Below are 21,136 nucleotides of genomic sequence, written 5' to 3' on the forward strand. Positions count from 1 at the left end.
GCTCCATTGTCACCTTGCTTCTAGTGTTGCTGTGTTGAAGTTCAAAATCATCATAATTCTTGATCATTTGTATGTAACACTTTTTAAAAAACGTAGACATGTGTGTCTATTTCTGGAAGCTACTCTGGCTTTGGAGTTCAGAAATTTTTACATTGTTAGGTCTTTTTTTTTTTAATCTCTTGTTAGGCATTCAGTGGTGGACTCTCAGTCTGGCAACTTGATAGCTGTCAGTTCTAGGGAATATTCTTGACTTATTTTGTTGATTGTCTTGTTCCCATTTTCTATTTCTGGAGCTTCTGTTATATGTTGGACTGGTTCTTGTGATTACCTTTTGTCCTAGTTTCCATCTTTGTCTCTTTGCTCTTCTTTCTGGGCAAAGCTGAAGAAACTTTATCTTTTAACTCTTGTATTGAGTTTCTAAATTTCTGTTTTAGTTTTCAAGCGTTCCTTTGCTCTCTGTTCCTATTTTTATAGCATCTTGTTCTTACTTCACTGATTGTAATATCTTTTCTCTGGATGTTCTTTCCCCTGTATAGTCTGTTTGGTCTTAAATTTTTCTTTCCTGTTTTGGTCTCCATGTAGGAGGCTTTCCTCAAATAGGAGGTAATACTTGTTTGCTCTTTAAGACTGGGTGGGGGAAATGCATAGTTGAAGGATGTGTTTTAAAACTTAATTGGCGAATTTGACTGTTGGGAGGGGGGGAGTGCTTTCAATTTAGGATTTTAATGTGGGCTCACCAGGGCAGACATTTGTTGTGAGACTCCCCACTGTCAGAATGGCATTTTTTTTGGGGCTGGTCACATACCCCAGTAAAGAGTGTTGGGGTAAAGATACGGCTTCCATACATTTGGGAACTAACTTGGGAGAAGGCAGCTGGGGAGGGGTCTCTGCATTCAGCATTCTATCAGTAGTATGTATATATCTGTGATCCTCTAGTCTGAGCTTCCAGTTCCCTTTCCAGAGAAGAAACTGTTCTGCTAGAGTGATAAAGAGGATCTAAGGATTTAACTGTTTATTAGTTTTTGCTTAGTTCTCCCTGTTTTATCCACCTTCACCCCCAAGCCCTAGTTCTAGAAGTGTCCTTTTTAAGATTCTGTGTTTAGGCTCGTTCTCAGCTCTACCACTGCTGACTTAGATTTCAGTTGTCGGTGAATTTGCTGCTTTTTGTCTCCTTGTCCTTCAGTATTTGTTTAAAAACCCCTTTGTCATAATTTTAGTGGAGATTTTGGAAGGATTAAGATCAGATGAGTATGTGCAGTCTGTCATCTAACATTCATTTTGTCTTAAACTTCGAAAAAAGAGTAAGTTGGTTGTGGTAGCTTGATTCTGCCCTATGCTTCCCACCCCATTATTTACTGTTGGATGCCTGTGAGCTCTTAGGAGGGTAGGAGGAAGAGGAAGATCCTTGTTCTTTAAAGCAGGAGTCTGCAGACTTTTTCTTTAAAGGACCTGATCGTAAGTATTTCAGGCATTTTGGGCCATGAGTTTTCTGTTGCAGCTATTTCAGCTCTGCCGTTGTAGTGTGAAAGAAGCCAGAGACAATACATAAATTAATGTGGCTGTGTTCCAATAAAACTTTATTTACAAAAATAGGACTGGGCTGGATTTGGCCATATGACACAGTTTGTGGACTTCTGTTTTAAAGCTTTAAGTTTTAGATGTTCAGTAAATGATTGAATGAGATGGCACTGGAGGAAGAGCTGTTCCATGTTGTCTTTATGCTTAACTTTATAGTGAATAAAAGATATGCCCAAAATAATCTGTATTGTTTCTGATGGGAAGGCTGTTTTTTTTCCCTTTGTTGACAGAAACAGATTTTTCTAGCAGAATACAGTTGACCTTTTTTATAGTTCCTATATGAAAAATTAATTTTTCAAATGCTATTTCTAGACTAACCAAATACCATACTAAAATGTAAAATAACACAAGGAATTGTATGATGATCTGTATGTTGAGTTAGATATCCTAATTCCCCATTTTAATGCTGATTGTAATCTCATGTTCAAAAACTAGATTTTTAAGATGAAATGGGAAGAATGTTATTACTTTTTACCTTCTCTTTCAATGGTCCATCCTCCTGGCTTTACTCTAAGCATGAAGTAGACTCAGGTCTTCTTAACTTTTACTGTTCTTCCCCATCTCCCCTATGAAGTGAAGAAAAAAGGAAGGTCCAAAGATAGTAAGTACAGGCTGACGTGGTTGTTCCACAGCCACCAGGGATCCAGGATCCTTCTGTTTTTCCAGACTCCTTAATTTATTCTTAGCTGGTGAGTTCTGTTCTCTAGGATGCCTCATGGTCCAACATGGCTGCTGGAGCTCTAGCCATCATATCCCTGTTCTAGGGAGGGAACAATATCGAAAAGGGTTCCAGCTGTTTACCATTCTATTAAGGAGGCTTTATATATATATATATAAAATTCTACATTCCTCTTTTTTTACCTTACTGCCAAAAGATGGTTATATAGCCACATCTAGCTGAAAGGTAGGCTGGGATATGTAGACTTTTTAGCTTGGTTTATTACCATCTCATATAAAATCAGAGTGCTGTTACTAGGAAGAATGAAACCAATGGATTTGGGTAGAAAGCACATACTTTCTGACATTACATCCTCTGAATCACAACCTGTCAAACCACATTTTTAAAGCTTAGAGTATAAACTTTATATTAGACCATATGCTTTTAAATGAAATTTTAAGTATTTCCAATTTGTCCTTGTTTACATATGAAGTTAGAAAACTGAATCACCCTTTGGATTTCCTACTTCATATTTTTGAAAGAGGAATATTCACCTAGAAAATGAACTGAAGTTTTCTATAATTTTTTTTTTTTTTTTTTTTGGGTAATTGGTATATTTGAACCTTGGTGTGATACTATAATATTATAGCAAAGAACAGTCTGAACTTGATCAAGATTTGGATGATGTTGAAGAAGTAGAAGAAGAAGAAACTGGTGAAGAAACAAAAATCAAAGGTATTATTTTAAATTCCTTCAGGAGCCAGTGATTGCTGGCGCGTGTCTTCTGGAGGGTAGTAGTAAAATCATTCTCTTTTTGGATACTTGTCCACTTTACTGACTAGCCAAACCTGCAGTAACAGTTTTGTGTGTAAATGTATGTTTGGGATGGGGAGGGGGAGGGAGGGAGGGAGGAAGGGAGGGGCAGAGGGAGCTGGAGATGGAGAGGAGTGGTAGTAAGCGAGGAGGGAATGGATGTAGTGACCTAGCAGAAGTCACTGTGTGTACGCTCTACTGCTGGAGTGATGTCATAGCTTGTCAAACAGTTGCCTGTGAGATATGTCTCAATTTAGGTACGTTATAGGTGGTGGTAGGAGTTGTTTCTAGTGGTGCTTCTAAATAACACTAGCTTAGACTTATTTGAAAATGTTTAGTATTTAATATGTAGAAAATACGTAGTGTGTATGTCTGTTTTTAATCCATTCCAACCGATCAAAAAGAGACATTTATTAAATGTAGACAAAATCATTTCAAAATTTTCTTCAGCAAATTATTTTTAAAGGGGGTAATAATGGTAGTGGGGAATTATACTGCTTTAGGATATGCCCTGTAGCTTAGGAGCCAAGAATATCAACGTACCAGGTGACTCAACTTCTCAATTTTTTTTTTTTTTTTTTTGCGGTACTCGGGCCTCTCACCGCTGCAGCCTCTCCCGTTGCGGAGCACAGGCTCCAGACGTGCAGGCTCAGCGGCCTTGGCTCACGGACCGAGCCACTCCGCGGCATGTGGGATCCTCCCGGACTGGGGCACGAACCCGTGTCCCCTGCATTGGCAGGCGGACCCCCAACCACTGCGCCACCAGGGAAGCCCCTCAACTTCTCATTTTTAAGACAGAATGAGGTTTATTCTGAAAAGACTGCTGAACTTCTATCTTCAGCTTTCATTGTGCAGCGTTTTTTTAAAAGATACAGAACTGTATCTTTAGTGGCCAGTATTGGTATTTCTGAAAGCATGTTGGTTATCACAGTTGTACTCATCCAATAATAAAATCAGTATTAGAAGTAAATTGATGTTTAAAAACAAATTGGGAAAATTAATCGTAATTTTTTGGTGAAGTCTGTATTGATGGAGGAAATAAGATAGCAAAATAATTTGTTTTGCATAAATCTAGGTTATTTTTAGATTTAATATAATTTTTAGATGCCATTAATAACCAAATTTTGTTTGGCTTTAGTTACAACTTTTGACTATCTCAGTTGTTAACTTTCTCTGTTCAGATACCCACAAGCACATTATACAAGCATCAACGAAACGTTCAGATTCATTTGACCATCTTTGTCCCAGGCTTGAAACTGTCACTGTATTTGCAGTTTTCTTGTATGTGTTGTTTGACTTCAAAGGGTTATCAAGGATCATAGATAGGCATCTGGATGAATCTTTGAGCTTCCCAAAACACAAGGTGGGTAAAACAAGGTAGTAGGAAAAGAAAGGATAATGTTCATAGTAGTTGTGGCAGTGGCCTTGAGAAATGGTGTACGTTAGACATCATTAGAATCTGAACTTTTCCTGTACACTGGGTTTTCCTAGAGTGAATTTTCTTTAGCTTGCTGCTCGTCTCTACTCATACCAGCGATTTATGAGCTAGTCAGGAAAGTTTCATGATTGGATTGTCCTATTCAAATAGCATGATACATTTTCATAAAATCCTTCTTTCAATGCCCTTTTTTTTTTCAAAGCGCGTCAGCTGACTGTTCAGATGATGCAAAATCCTCAGATTCTTGCAGCCCTTCAAGAAAGACTTGATGGTCTGGTAGAAACACCAACAGGATACATTGAAAGGTACAAGTTCTTCTTTTTCATAGTCCTTATTTATCTTTCTATAATCAACGTTGCAGGTGTATATTTTTAAGGCCATCTGGGACTTAATGTATGTCACAATGGAAAGCTAGTGTTCATTAGTATCTAGTATAGGATTATTGGCAGTTTAAAATTTTGCTGAGTACAGGTTTAGAGTTGGTCTTTTAAAGTTTATTTTGGTTCATCTCCATAGGGAGTATACTGATCTTAAATCATTTCTGAGATTTGTTAGAAATGCACAGAATTAAAAGAAATACAGATTTCTTATTTATTTCATTGGTGATATAAATCACTAATAATAGCCCAAATATCTTATTCTGCTTATAATTTTTTACATAACTTTATAATTCTAAGATCTCTCCACATTGCTGTCTATATGTATCTCTCGTCATTAGTTTCTAGCTTCTAAATGTTTCCTGGTACTCTGTGATGTGTGTCCACCATGCTTTATTATATGCTTTTTCCTTGATGGTCATCCAGTTTGTCTCCAAGCTTCATCAACACGAATTCAGTTGTGATGTTGTTCACGCTTGTGTATGTCCTCTTAAGGAGCTGTGTAGGAATTTCTTGGGATATGTACTTATCAGTGCAATTGTTAATTATGGGATATGTAGACCTTCAGTACTTCCAGGTGCTTTCTGCAATGCCTATATCCAGTATGTGAAGGTCGCTTTACCCTTGTGTCCTTGCCAACAATTGACATCATTCAGCTTTATAGTTTTTCTGTTTTTACCAATCTAAGAGGTGCAGGCTCATTTTGTTTTACTTGTATTTTCTGATTTCTAATGGGTTGAGCTTGCTTTCATAAATGATTGCGAGTGAGCCTTTTAGGTTGCTCATTTTGTACCCTTTTGCCCATTCACATTTTGGGGTTTACTATCTTTTTTTAAAAATTAATTTATTTTTGGCTGCGTTGGGTCTTTGTTGCTGCACGTGGGCTTACTTTAGTTGCGGTGAGCAGGGGCTTTGTTGCCATGCACGGGCTTCTCATTGTTGTGGCTTCTCTTGTTGTGGAGCACGGGCTCTAGGCGTGTGGGCTTCAGTAGTTGTGGCACTCGTGCTCAGTACTTGTGACTCACGTGCCCAGTACTTGTGGCTCATGGGCTCTAGAGCACAGGCTCAGTAGTTGTGGCGCATGGGCTTAGTTGCTTCACAGCATGTGGGATCTTCCTGGACCAGGGTTCGAACCTGTGTCCCCTGCATTGGCAGGTGCATTCTTTTTTTTTTTTTTTTTTTTTTTGCGGTTTGCGGGCCTCTCAGTGTTGTGACCTCTCCCGTTGCGGAGCACAGGCTCCGGATGCGCAGGCTCAGCGGCCATGGCTCACGTGCCCAGCCGCTCCGCGGCATGTGGGATCTTCCCGGACCGGGGCACGAACCCTTTTCCCCTGCATCGGCAGGCGGACTCTCAACCACTGCGCCACCAGGGAAGCCCGGCAGGTGCATTCTTAACCACTGTGCCACCAGGGAAGCCCTGGTTTACTGTCTTTTTCTTGTTTTGTAGGAGTCCTTGTGTATTCTAGGTTTTAATCCCTTATCAGTTTTAGACTTTGTAAATAATCTATTGTCATTTCTATTAATTTTGTCCACGGTGTCCTCTATTAAACAAATCCTTAATTTTTATGTTTGTTAAATTTTTTGACATACGGCTTGTTCTTCTGAAGGTAAGTCTTTCCTTACTCCTTCTACATTTCCTATTGACTAGTTTTACCTTTTACCTTTAGGTCTTTAATCCCTTTAGAGATCACCTTTGTATTTCATATTCAATAGGCATCTTTCTTTCCTTTCTTTTTTGGTGAACTAGTCTTTATAATGCTTCACTAAACAGTTCATGCTTCCCCCCATTTATTTGTGTTACCACCTTTATTGTATATCAAATTCTTACAAACACCTTTGTCTCTGAGCAGCACTCTTCTTCATTGGTTTTTTGCTTGTTCTTTTGTCATTGTCCCACTTAATTACTCTGGCTTTATAGTATGTCTTAATATCTGGCAGGGTGAGTTGCTTTCTTCTACCACCCCTCATCCACCATGGAACACACTTTTAAGGTTGATCTTACCATCTGTAGCCCTTTATCCCATGTATGGTTGAGAGTAAGTTTATCAGGGTTCTCTTAAAAAAACAAAAACCCTCAAAATAACAAAAAACTAGAATTTTCTTAAGAATTCCAATATCTTTTTAGTATTAGATTGTCTCATCCATATCCTTGTATTTATTCAGATCATATTCTGTATCTTTTATTACAAAGTTTTCTTCTTGGTTAATTCCTCTATATTTGTGTTGCTGTTGTGAATAGTATTTTTTATTGTATTTTCTGGTTGGCTGTTCTTGATAAAGGAGTACTACTGATTATTATTTTTTTAAAGTTGATCTTGTGTCCAGAAACCTTGCTACTCTTATTGTATAGTAATTTGTTCTGTTATTTCTCACATAGCCCCAAAGATCTTATCTGCAAGTGGCAGTTTTAACTCTAATCTTCCACATTACACCACACTGCGTGTTTATTTTTCTTTCTTTGTAACATTAGCCAGGACTTTCAATACTGTGTTAAACGTTAGCATTAAAAATGGGCATCCTTGTCTTATTTCTTATCTTAACCAGGAATGAGTATGTAATCTCTTCATTAATGTGTCTGTTTGTGATTTATTATGACCTTTTTTCCTTTATCAATTCAGATGGTCTTTTGACTTTTTCTTTGAATCTACTAATTGTATATTAAATATGGTTTTGGAAACCTCAGTTGGGCAGTTAATATTTTATTTAGGGTCCTTATTTATTAGTGAAAAGAGCTTGTGTGTGCCTGTACACACACACACGCACACACACACACACTTTATTTAGGGTCCTTATTTATTAGTGAAAAGAGCTTGTGTGTGCCTGTACACACACACACACACACACACACACACACTCTCTCACTTTATTTAGGAAACTTATTTATTAGTGAAAAGAGCTTGTGTGTGCCTGTACACACACACACACACACACACTCACTCACTCACTCACTCACTCACTCACTCTATCCCTGATTTTAGAGTCAAGATTTCAACTGCCTAGAAATGAACAAGATTGCTTTTACTTTTTTCTTTGTTTTCTGGAACAACTTGTATAAGATAGGAATTCCTTGAACAGTTGGTGGAACTCTTCTAAAAATTGACTTCGGCCTTTGGGATTTGGCAACTAGAGGTCCTGGGGAATTTATCCTTTTTCTTTTTTTTTTTCTTTTTTAATAACATACTAACTGACCTCTTCAGTTTCTCTTGTGCCAATTGTGGAGTTTTATGTTCTTCTAAAACTGTATGTGTTTTATCTAGGTTTCAAATTGATTAGTGTATAATTCATATTTTTAAAAATCTGATTTTTCCCTTTCATATTCTGTATTTTGTATCTGCATTAGTTTTGCCAGTTGTCTCAATCTTAATGTTTTGATTTTCCATTTGCATTTTTTTTTGTTATTGCTTTTTTTTTCTGGCTTTAATGTTATTTCCTTATGTGGGTTTGCTCTATTTCCTTCCCAGTTTCTTAATTGCCTGCTTAGTTCATTTAATTTAAAAAAATTAATGTGTCTCTTTTACGGCCATACAACTGTTTTTATAAATGCTGTGTGAATAAGTATGAAAATTTATATGCCGAAATCAATAGCTTAGGCATATTAGTTGTATTGTTCAGATTCTCTTTATTTTTGCATATTGATTGACTGCTTGATCTAACAGTTTTTGGGATGAAGGTATAAAAAAATCTTCTTAATTTATCTTTCTCATCCTATAATTCTGTCAGTTGTGGATTGTGTCATAGATTTTGTTTTGTCTGATACTAAGATAGCTGCTCCAGCTTTGTTTTGGTTTTTATTTATCTGGCGTGTCTTTTTCCATCCTTGTATCTTACTCTAGTATGATCGTGTTCTTCTTTATTAGTAATTTCAAACTTTACATTTCTTAGAAGTGGTATTGTTTTGGAGTTAATTGCTCTTCTCTTTTCTTATTATCTAATTTATGGTACTTTTTTCTCCTTTTCTGTTTTCCATTGAAAAGATCAAGTTGTCTTCTGCTGGTTTCAAAGTTAATGCATTTTGTTTTTTGTTATTATGGTAAAATGGATCATAACCTAATACCTCAGTTTATTTACCCCTATTGATCTGTTAAATTCACCAATAATATACTTCCTCTAGGCCTCTTTTTTTTCTTTCAAGGTAACAATAAAATTTATCAAGATATTTTTGATTCACCCGTATGTTATATAGCATCTGGGTTTTTTTTTTACTTCCTCAAAATTATTTTTCAAAATTATTTTTCATGAATATAATATCTGTGGCATACTTCCTAAAGCCTCATATACTTTATACAGTTTTTATTTTGCCTTCATATCTGAAAATTTTAAGTTCAAAGTTCTTAAATATCTTAAAAATACAGTTTTTCTTGTCTACAGTGTTCTCTTTGAAACCCAATATCCCTCTGATACCTTTTCCTTTGTAGGTTGTTTGCTTTTTCATTGGATATCTTTAGAATTTTCTTTTTTCTTTGATAGTCATCAATCTCATTAACGTGTCTAGTGGTTCGAATAAGGGCTTTCATGTTTCTGTAACTGAGAAATTCATTACCCTCATTTCCTCAGATATCCACCTCCCTTCTCTTTTTCAGCTATTGTTTCATTTGGCACCAGTGCCTCCATGTCTCATAGCTTTTCTGTCTGTCTTTCCTGCTGCCTTTCTGAAGAGGTTTTAAACCTCATGGATTTTTTCTTCAGTTGAACATACCTTGTTTCTCCAACTTTTGGTTACTTTAGTTAACTGTATTTTTCATACTTAATATTCCCACCTTGTTTTAGCTTTCTTGGTCTTGTTTCAGAGTTAAGATGTATCTTTCTTCAACGCTTTAAATGTATTTACATTCTTGTTTAAATCCTTTGTTTAATAATGCTTCAGATGCTAAATATTTCATTCTTTCATAGTACTCTTCAAGTGTCTAGTTATTTTGGCCTTATACCTCCAGCACACTGGGCGATATCAGTTGCTCTAGTAATAAGTATTAAGGGAGGAATGGAGATTAGACTTCCGTCTGTAACAGTCTCATGGCGAAAGAGAAAGGGGACTGATTGAGCCTAAGGAGAGCTCCAGTCACCTCAGACTCAGACTTGGCTGACAATTACAGGCAGTTTTCTTGGCTGCTTTGGGAGGAGCCAGTCTCCTTTGGTTGTAATCCATTGTTCCGGGATTGGAGGAGGTGGAAGAGTGAGTGCTTATGGGCTCTGAGCCAGTCCAGCTTTCATCAACTCTTCATGTTATCCTAGGAGCAATGGCACTGGGCTCTGTGAAGGGTGAAGGGGACAGGCAGTGAGTGTTGAAGGCAAGTGTAGAACTTTAAAGCTTTTCTGCAAAAAGCTTTCTTCCACCTTGTCCTCACTGCTGCCCACTCTGGTCACCACCACCCACCTACCCCCATCCCTGCCTTCCAAGTTGCAGCTCACCCTGTCTGTACCAGTGAAAGACAACCTTCAGTCTTACTCAGAAATTGCTCATGGTGTGATGGTGTGTGTGAGTGTGTGAGAAATAGTTGTTTGCTTCATGGTTCTAAAGTTTCCAGGGTTGATTTTTTTTTTTTTTGAGATGTGGAGTTGCAGGGAGGCTAGCTGACCAAGCTATTTCACCACCTTGACAACATCTTAATTTTAATTGTAAGAAATAAGAGTTTGTATTTTAGGTTTTTGTTTTTGTTTGTTTGTTTTTACTTCTGATTGCCTTAACTAAAGTGGTTAAGTAGAGAATTAATTTGCTTTACACTAATCTGTGTATGGCAGGAAATTCTAACCTGGATTTTGGATCTGTTGTACAGATTCCCTGAACTTACGGAACTTTTGAGTGTGAACATTTTGGGGTGGTAGAGGGATTCATAATTTTAATCATTTTTTGAGGGGCTCATAAACTAGGTGTGTATGACCTTTAAAAAAAAATCTATGCCCTATAGTGAATTGTGTATGAATTATATCTTAGAAAAGCTGTTATTTTAAAAATCTACATCCCCTCTTCATAAAATTTTACATACTTATTTAATGTAATTTCAAATTCCAAATTAAATACTGAGACTAAAAAGAAAATAACGGTGTAGGATACCATTCTTTTTCCAAAAACACATATGCTCCCCTTCTTTCCCCTAATAATTGACACAGGTGAATATGCAGTTGACCCTTGAATAACACAGGAGTTAATCAGTAGTCATCCCCCTGTGTCTGCGATTCCTCCATCCATGGATTCAGTCAAGCACAGACTGTGTAGTACTCTAGTATTTACTATTGAAAAATACCTGCATATAAGTGGACCCATGCAGTTCAAACTTGTGTTTCAAGTGTCAGCTGTACATATTTTATTAATTTATTTATTTAATTTGGCTGTGCTGTGCTACTTGTGGGATTTTAGTTCTCTGACCAAGGATTGAAGCTGTGCCCCCTGTAATGGGAGCTCGGAGTCCTAACAGCTGGCCCTCCAGGGAATTCCCTCAATTGTACATATTTTTAAAAATTATTCAGGTTATTGTTAGGATGATTAGTCCATGACTTTTTTTTTTTTTTTTGGCGGTACGCGGGCCTCTCATTGTTGTGGCCTCTCCCGTTGCGGAGCACAGGCTCCGGACGCGCAGGCTCAGCGGCCATGGCTCACGGGCCCAGCCGCTCCGCAGCATGTGGGATCTTCCCAGACCGGGGCACGAACCCGTGTCCCCTGCATCGGCAGGCGGACTCTCAACCACTGCGCCACCAGGGAAGCCCAGTCCGTGACTTTTTAACTTTTAGACTGCATTTTACAACTGAGATGCCAGCACTGACGAGCCCAGTGCTGAACTTAATTACGATGAAAGATTTAGGGTTGGTGATACGGTTTACATTTTCTTATCAATTTACTGTACCTGGTTAAATTTCCTCTTTTGAAATGTTTTATGGTCAAGAGGTCTGTGTATTTATATCTCTTGAATTTTAATTACTTCGAATGTACCTTTTGCTTCAAATAGAAAAGCTGTTACTAACTTTTATGCTTCAATTTCAGTATGCTAAAAGAAGTGTTACTTGGGTTTTACTGTGATGCTACATAACTGGTGCTTTCTAACCTTTCAGCTTGCCTAGGGTAGTTAAAAGACGCGTGAATGCTCTCAAAAACCTTCAAGTTAAATGTGCACAGATAGAAGCCAAGTTCTATGAGGAAGTTCATGATCTTGAAAGAAAGTATGCTGTTCTCTATCAACCTCTATTTGATAAGGTAATGCTTTCTAATACTTTGTTTTTTTAATGTAAAATTCAAGAAGATAATAAAGCTCTGGAAATATAAACAAACTTTTGTTAGAACTGTCAGCTTATTAGAGGAATTTGGGAGAACTATCGATAATAGCAATTCAAGTTGTATGAATTAATTAAATCTTTAAGCATTCTTAATGAGGGACATCTAGTTTTTAGCTTCGATGCCAGTGTTTTTATGCAAGTTTTTGTTTTTAATCATTTTAGCGATTTGAGATCATTAATGCCATTTATGAACCTACAGAAGAAGAATGTGAATGGAAACCAGATGAGGAAGATGAAATTTCGGTTGGTATTAACTTAAATTTAGTGTGTTTTTATACCTTGGAAATAATTATCTTTATTGTGAGATGGATAGTGAGTGCAGATGATCCACTGTTAGCCCAACTCCACCTGTACCCAAATTCACCTTTTCCTTGCATTTTTATAGCATTTAAAGTTTATAGATTCATATAAACTTTTCGTTTGAACTTCATGATGACATACAAAAGGATTGTTCCCATTTTTAAAGTGCAAATGGAGGTCTCTAAATGTCCTGCCCACAACTTATAGATGGCAGAGCTGTGATACAAATCCAGTGCTCTGTTACATGACCTGTTTCTCCAGCATTGATGTTTTAACATTGGTGATTAAGAGAATATATTTTGATTAAGAGCACCAATGGGTGAGGCAATGGACAGGGTTTATATTTCTTTTGCTTTTCCTCTTTACTGTGCTTAAGTCTTATTTTTTTTTCCTCTTCTCTCCCATGAAGCTGAATTTTTTTTCCTACAGCTCATGGTCCTAGTGGCTTTCTTTTTGGAAGGGGTATGGTAGTAGAAATATTATGGAAGTAAGGTCTGGTATGGGTAACAGCAGTGTTTACACAATTAGACTAGAACTTCTTTGGCTAAATGTTAAAATTAGTCATTGAGGGTTTGTTGGGTTCTCTGCCACTGCATGCAAGTTAAGGGGATGTGAAAAATTTTATCAAGATGTCTAATCTGGGTATCCAGTAATGATGAATGCTGTCTTTTATTAAGGAGGAGCTAAAAGAAAAGGCCAAGATTGAAGATGAGAAAAAGGATGAAGAAAAAGAAGACCCCAAAGGAATTCCTGAATTTTGGTTGACCGTTTTTAAGAATGTTGACTTGCTCAGTGATATGGTTCAGGTAATTTTATTCATAAAAAACCCAGTTTACCTCAAAGGGTAAACCTTTGAAGTTTAAATGGCTCTGATGACTAGTCTCTTTATTATTGATTTTTATAGAATGATTGCTTTCTTCTTCTTTTTTTTTTTTTTTGGAGGGGGCCCATGCCACGCCATGCGGCTTGTGGGATCTTAGTTCCCCAATCAGGGATCGAACCCGGGCCCTTGGTAGTGAAAGCGAGGAGTCCTAACCACTGGATCACAAGGGAATTCCCATGATTGCTTTGTTTTGAAAGAGCTGTTATTGGTAGAAGGAAAATTGCAGCTCCGATTAATGTAATCAAATAAATTATAATTTGTTTTCAAAAATTAGATAATGAAATAGTCCCTTTGGTAATTGCTTATCTCACTGTATGATGCTTTCTCATATATCCCTGTGCCTTCTGTTTTTAGATGTGGAGTGTGGTGGTAGGATGGGGGAGTTTCAGTTGTCCTACCCCAGAGACCTTGAAAAGTCTGAAACAACTACTCCAAGGGACATTTGTATTTTAAAAGAATACTGTAAAAATATTTACCTATTTTAACAATTGTCATTTTCCCTGGGAAACTGACACAGATGTCACCTTCTCTGGGAAACTTTGCCTCTCCTAATCTGAATCATTTCTTGAGCCGCTATCATCTGCATTGTAGTACTTGTTACCTTGTATTGTGATTGTTGGACGTTAATGTCAAGAAAAAGAAACTGTCTCAGAACAGTGACTGCTTACTGCATTTCTACTTTTTAGCAAAGTAGAAAAGGAACAAGCAGCTGGAAAAGGCAGCAATTAATGATTGGGGAAACTTTTTTTAAAAAATATTTTTGGCTGCACCACACGACATGTGTGGTATATGCATCTTTAGTTCCCCAACCAGGGATCGAACCCGTGCCCCCTCCAGTGGAAGCGCAGAGTCTTAGCCACTGGACCGCCAGGGAAGTCCAGATCTGGAAACATTTTTAAAGCAAACATGAATTATTTAGACTTGATTTTGAACTTTTCAGCCCATTCAGTCTGTATAATGATGTAGTTCTCTATTTAGTCACCTTTTTTCAGCCAATGGTGATAGAAAGTAGAACTAAGTAAACTAGCTTCAGTATAAGGCATAACCTGGAGAATTAAGTCTTTATGGTTCATTATAGTACATAAAACTGAACAATAAAATGTCAGTTAAGTGCTTATTGTCTAATAACAGAACACTAGTATGCCATTCAGATACTCATTTTAATTTTTTTTCTTATTTTTATCAAATTAATTTTTTTTTTAATTTGAAGGAACATGATGAACCTATTCTGAAGCACTTGAAAGATATTAAAGTGAAGTTCTCAGATGCTGGTCAGCCTATGGTAAAAATTTTGAAATATTTTCAATTTTGTAGCATTAGCTGTTTACAAGTAGATAAATGGAACTTTCTAAAGAAAGGTGACATTCAAGGGTTAGACATGGGAGTGGGAAGAAATTAAAACTGTTACTTAATTGATGGTAGGAAATAAATGTTTGGATGTTGACAGTTGTGATGCAGTATTTATTCCTTTTCCTCCCTCTGTAAACTATTTTTGAAATATAGTCAATTTTTGATCCTAGATTAAAATGTATATAAAAATAATAGCAAAGGAACATGAATAAGAAAATGCTTATTCTGTATTAAAAGACATGTGTCTGGGAATTAAATAAAACAAAAATGTTAGAGGGCTCCCACTTACCCATTATGAAAGATCAGCCAACGGCTTCTCTCCAAAACCATCAATATTATGTAAAGCATGGGCAAAGGCTCTGTAGGCTATTAGTTCTTATATTACATGTGATACGGTTGGGCTTTTTCTCTGTCAAGCTAGGTTCTAGTCTAAGGTTTAAAGCCCTCTCTGTGGAGATGGGGGGGGTGGGGGGTTGGTCAGTTTATTCAGCTCTACCTAACCTATGTCATAAACATGTTACTAAATAGTAGTGTTAGCTGAACTAAGTTTTATCAGTTTATTTTGTGCCACATTTTGCTTTTAAGATACTTCGGGATTTATCTGACCCTTTCTTTCCCAGAGTAGGACTTTGTCACTTAAGATTTTATATGTTTATAAAAATCATAGATTAAGCTTTATTTACTGAAGCATTGAAATTTATCATGTAGGAATTTAACTACTTTTTATGATTTTTCTTTTTTTTTTCTTTCTTTTTTTTTTTTTAAGAGTTTTGTCTTAGAATTTCACTTTGAACCCAATGAGTATTTCACAAATGAAGTATTGACAAAGACATATAGGATGAGGTCAGAACCAGATGATTCTGATCCTTTTTCTTTTGATGGACCAGAAATTATGGGTTGTACAGGGTAAGTTTAATTTTATTACTTTAACAGAGTGTTATATTTTTTTTCGCTTTACTTATGATTTGTGATATTTGGTATCTTCTAGTGTGTCTGCTTAGTACATACATACATTTTTATCTCCAAACATTTCAGTAAAACGTTTGCTGAGAAGGGCTTATTCATTTTCCTAGAATTCTCCATAGACCATTACAGATATTTTTCCAAAGGAGTGTACATTTAAATTTATTGTGAGTTTGTGGTAATTGTAAATATATTTATTGAAAAAGTTTGTTTAGAAATAAAAATTTTCTCTTTGTACTGCTACAAAAAGCTGCACAAATTTCCCCTCTAAATTTGAAATTAAATAGAAATTTAATTAGAAAAATCTCAGCTTTCCTAGCAATTGAAAGTAATGTGTTAATTGTGATAGACCATCTCTCCCCTTTGTTTTGGAAGGTGCCAGATAGATTGGAAAAAAGGGAAGAATGTCACTTTGAAAACCATTAAGAAGAAGCAGAAACACAAGGGACGTGGGACAGTTCGTACTGTGACCAAAACAGTTTCTAATGACTCTTTCTTTAATTTTTTTGCCCCTCCTGAAGGTAAATAGTGTTTTACTTTGGGTATTTATGGTTGTTTTATTGTAAGCTTTGTTTACTTTTTATTCATTTGAATTTCTTTTCTCAATTTTGCAGTTCCTGAGAGTGGAGATCTGGTAAGCTGAATTGTTATTTATTTGTTGAATTGTTTACTAAATATGAAATTAAAGGACTGGTTCTTAAATGTAGGGAGTAGAATAGTTGCTACTAGTATTTTGTTCTGAGGCTTGCAATGCATAGAGGAAGACCTTTACGCATGTGAAAAATTACTCCGTTTAAAATGCTTTTGAGGCTTCCCTGGTGGCGCAGTGGTTGAGAGTCTGCCTGCCGATGCAGGGGACACGGGTTCGTGTCCCGGTCCGGGAGGATCCCACATGCCGCGGAGCGGCTGGGCCTCTGAGCCATGGCCGCTGAGCCTGCACGTCCAGAGCCTGTGCTCCGCAACGGGAGAGGCCACAGCAGTGAGAGGCCCGCGTACCGCAAAAAAAAAAAAAAAAAAAAATAGCTTTTGGTGCTTCTGCTGAGAAATGGTGAAAGGCTAAAGAGAGTCCTTTCTTCTGAGACTTGCAAATACTGCTGTGAGGGATTCAAGTTTTCAAGACTAGTTTTCTTCCTTATTGAAAATAGAATGTATTAAATCATTTATACTATTTACTAAACACTAACCAGATTGTACTTAGAGTTCTTTGTGTGGTTATTATTCCGATGGAAATTTGGTTTTATATATGTGGTCATATAGCCGAAAACTGAAATGTGCCTAGCACACAGCCAGGAATGAGGAACAGCCTTAAAGAAATCTACACAGGCAAGGTAGGCTAGTTCAGTTTTGAATTTGGCTTAAGCCTGTTGCGAAATATTGATGGTACCAACACAATCTTGAGTTATGGATAGAACACCTCTGCCTGTGATTAGAATTCTTTCCTTCAAAGTCTTCCCCCACGACCCTTTGGTGTTTTATTGTTGTTGTTGTTAGAGTGGATTATGTTGATAAATCAAAATAAACATTCAGGAATTCACAGAATAGTTACTCAGTGTTTAGTATCACAGAACTAGAACTTTAGTATCATGGAATGATTTTAATTTTGAATAATATCAACAGCATTTCTGTGCTGTACTTTGCCATTAAGTAGAAATCCTAGATTGACTTAGTCTTTATCAAGTAGGACAGTATCTCACTTGGCATTACACAGACGCTTGGATGCTGTCTTTTAGGAAGTGTGAAATGATCTTCTCTGGTCTTATGTGCCATATACATAATGTTATTTGGAAAAGCCTGAGATTCTTTCTTGCTGTTATTCCGGTTGGTGTTTTCAGTAATTAATATTTTAAAAAGAAAGTTGTAGTCATATAGCAAAGTTGCTTTTGTAACTTTTAAGCTAGAGAAAACTTAAGCGATAACCAGTATGTATACTGGCCTGCTTATTTTTATTAAACTTATTTTTATTAAAAACCTGTAAACCTAGGGCATATGTAGAGACTATTTGATCATGCACATGTAAGATAATTTTAAAAGTTTAAAGTTAAAAGTGAAGTTGAGAGTTTCTGCATATGATTTAAATCCAAGTCTCGCATATGCCAAATTAAATAAGTTATTAAATCCTGTGCTTTTATTTTTCTTTAACAGGATGACGATGCTGAAGCTATCCTTGCTGCGGACTTTGAAATTGGTCACTTTTTACGTGAGCGCATAATCCCAAGATCAGTGTTATACTTTACTGGAGAAGCTATTGAAGATGATGATGATGATGTGAGTGAATTTGAATCCAGCAGTGAAATCGTTTGATGAGGGTGTGATAGTCAGAATCGGTGAGAGGTTTAATGAATAGATGCAATTGTTAAAAAGCAAGACAGAATAATTCAAAATTAGGCTGATTACTTATGTCCTTTTAGATAACCTCCTTGAATTAAGTAGGTCCTTTTAGGATCTTTGGGTTCATTTATTGTAGTTTTTATTTTCCTGCTATTAGGAAGGCTACTTTCTCTGAAGTAGTAAAACTTTACTATGTTGGGTTAGTGTTGTAAATCCATTACACATCTTTGATCAAACAAAACGTAACCTTGTACATTTTCTACTACTGATAAAAATCTTTATTAGGAAGCATGGAATTTTTATCCATAGGAATATTAAGTAACGATTAAGGTAAAATTAGGCTGCTCTCAAATATTTTGTATATCTTTCTTGTTAAATGGCAATCATTCACATAGCCTTTAGGTCCTTTTTGTACAGGCAAGTAATATTTACGGTCATAGTTATCTGAGCATACTTCATCCGTGATTGTACTGTGTTCTTTATTTTAATTTTTTAAAGTGTCAGGTTTAGATAATGGCACTGAGCTGGGTGATTCCTGAAGCTATTGTCCTTGTTTTAATTTATAATCAGTCACTATAGGGAATGTATTTTTTCCTCTCTTTAGATATTAGGGGATACAATGGTGGATATTAACTAAATGCTACTTTCAGATGTTTGTTAGTGTCATTCAAATGTCTCCTTTTTTCCCTTTTTTAGTATGATGAAGAAGGTGAAGAAGCGGATGAGGTAATGTTTACCAAATGAGCAAATAATTCTGTTTAACACATTGAGAAGCAAATTGAGTGACTTATGTATTCCTTTGCTATAAATCATTACTCTGTGATATGGGATAAAAAAGTTTTTGGAAAAAAATATGGTTTTAGAATTCTACAGCCAAACAATGTATGTATGAGGTTTCAATAAATAAATTGTAAAACTCAGAACATTTTTTTTATTTCAAATAATTCTGTTCTGCTGCAGGGTTATCAGCTCTTTGAAGAAGTCAAAAGCTGCAGTAAACTTTTTCAACGTTGGCTGCAGTAAATCTTTTCAATAAAACCTGTCTGGATGTCTCAAGTTGTGTTGGGAAATCTTTCATATTAGAAGCTTTCAAATTAAATTGCATTGTCACCAAACTCTGTAATCATGAAAATCTGTTGACTTATAGAGTAACTTGTATTAAATTCTCCCTACATTATGAGCCGTTTCTTCCTATTATGTACCTACTTCATGGATGCATTTTGAACTTTAATATAGGAAGGGGAAGAAGAAGGAGATGAGGAAAATGATCCAGACTATGACCCAAAGGTGAGCAAAATTAGTGCTGCTTTCTGTTAAATTTAAGGCAGGTTAAATATGAGTTAGTGTTTCTTAATGTAAAGTTTATTTTAGTCTATTAAAGTCTTTAATAAATCTCTCCTCACTGGCAGTTCAATAGTACATGTAATTTCAATGCACCTTTCCTAAGAAACGTTTATTTTTGGTTCTGACCTTTATTTTTCCTAGTTTCAGGCGAAATAACCCTAGGTTCTATTTTAATGGCACATTATCTTGGGCATTTTTTTTAAATGTTTTTTTTAGAAGCACTTAAAATTACTTATTGCTTGTGTTCTTTAGGTTGTTTTCTCCCCAAAGGAAAGCTTATAATAAACATAGGTCAGTTTTTAAATCATCTGAATGCAGGAGTGCACAGGAATAGGGGAGCAATACTCCTAGGTTCTCCCAGTCATCTCTTTGCTCCATATCTGAGAGTCCCAGTTTCTTATTCCTGGGAAGTTGTCATGTGGACTTTATCTCCCACAGAATGCTTAGTATGTTATCAGAATTCATTTGGAACTTCTGGTTTCTCTTTAATGTATTTATTCATTTGCTTGTGCTGTAAAAATATCCAGAAGATACTTTAACCTAGTGAGCAGGTAACAGAGGGTAGTTAAAAAAAATCAAATATTCTAATAGGCATGAATTGGGGTTAACAGCTAAATATGAATGGAATTAGTATTTTAGAATAACTGATCTATTAAAAGGCAAAAATAATTGGTAATATGACTTAACAAATTGCTTGGCTATTTTAAGATGATAGCTTAATGTTTTCACTTTATGGAGTTCATTCTACAATGTAAAATTGGGGCTTTTATTTTTTAGCATTTTTGTGACTTGGTAATATTTGAATAAATAATTTGCCATCATTTAGTTTTTTAAATTTGGCAGAAATTTTGACAGAACAGTGAGATAATGTGATAATTAAGATAGTTAACTACTATTGAAAAATAAATTGAAGCAGGTAGAAAAAGATAGATTGACTTGTTGTTTTCCTTTAACAGAAGGATCAAAACCCAGCAGAGTGCAAGCAGCAGTGAAGCAGGATGTATGTGGCCTTGAGGATAACCTGCACTGTAATAGCCTAAACACAACTATTATTTACTTACAGCCTTATGTTTTTGTATTTTCTTGGTAGACTCAAGTTTTTTTTTTAAAGGAAAGGAACTGATATTTTAAAGACCAAATTTGTTCTACTTAGCATTTTAACTAGTTTTTCTGCCAGATACATTGAATGCACAAATTCTCTCACGCATGTTTGTTCATTGCTACATATTTGGTTCTTCCTGGAGTATTTTTATCTTGTAACTACTAGATTACAGTTATGAAAATGAACAGAACTGTGAAATGAACCAGATTTTTTGTCTTGCTAATTTTTTTCCTGAAGAACCAAAGTATTTTTTCAGCGGGTAGTTGAATGGGTTTAAGTTCGCTTGCACTAGCTGTGCCTTTCATTACTTTGTTACAGAAATACGGTGACTTATACTAAGACAATTCATCATTTAAAAAACAATACTTGTCAAGACAAGTATATGGTTAAGAATTTCCAGTAAGACCACACCTGATAACTTAGATTGTTAATGGATTTTTGTATTTCAGGTGACAGTTACTATAAAGAAATCTTATTAACTAATAGTATGGTTATTGGTTACCACAGGGAGGTGAATAAAACCTAGTATTTTCAGAAGTTAAGTCTCATTATTTTTATTTTAACTGTACTTTTAAAATTTAACCTCCATTAACTAAGCATCTTTTCTTTGTGGTAGGGTCTACCTTCTGCTTCCCTGGAAAGGATGAATTTACATCATTTGACAAGCCTATTTCAAGTTTTTTGTTGTTTGTTTGCTCGTTTTTGTTTTTGCAGCCTAAAATAAAAATGTCAAATATAA

The 21,136-nt window shown here is 35.9% G+C and overlaps 1 protein-coding gene across 5 annotated transcripts in view; it reads left to right on the forward strand.

Annotated features, from left to right (window-relative positions):
• Nucleotides 1–21,136, forward strand: part of NAP1L1 (nucleosome assembly protein 1 like 1) — a 32,957-nt gene extending 11,821 nt beyond the window's left edge. For 3 of the 5 annotated variants that reach the window (XM_079937211.1, XM_079937212.1, XM_079937208.1), the window contains 13 exons: nt 2,886–2,971; nt 4,690–4,792; nt 11,906–12,047; nt 12,290–12,370; nt 13,105–13,233; nt 14,521–14,592; nt 15,427–15,566; nt 15,999–16,144; nt 16,238–16,257; nt 17,766–17,888; nt 18,648–18,677; nt 18,912–19,238; nt 20,252–21,136. In XM_079937211.1, the coding sequence (XP_079793337.1) occupies nt 2,886–2,971; nt 4,690–4,792; nt 11,906–12,047; nt 12,290–12,370; nt 13,105–13,233; nt 14,521–14,592; nt 15,427–15,566; nt 15,999–16,144; nt 16,238–16,257; nt 17,766–17,888; nt 18,648–18,677; nt 18,912–18,974 (1,135 nt within the window). In that variant the 3' untranslated portion in view covers nt 18,975–19,238; nt 20,252–21,136. The remainder of the gene's footprint in view (nt 1–2,885; nt 2,972–4,689; nt 4,793–11,905; nt 12,048–12,289; nt 12,371–13,104; nt 13,234–14,520; nt 14,593–15,426; nt 15,567–15,998; nt 16,145–16,237; nt 16,258–17,765; nt 17,889–18,647; nt 18,678–18,911; nt 19,239–20,251) is intronic. The other 2 variants (XM_079937209.1, XM_079937210.1) reach the window with 2 other exon arrangements.

Source organism: Stenella coeruleoalba (genome assembly GCF_951394435.1).
Source record: "Stenella coeruleoalba genome assembly, chromosome: 11".
NCBI classification, from domain to species: Eukaryota; Metazoa; Chordata; class Mammalia; order Artiodactyla; family Delphinidae; genus Stenella; species Stenella coeruleoalba.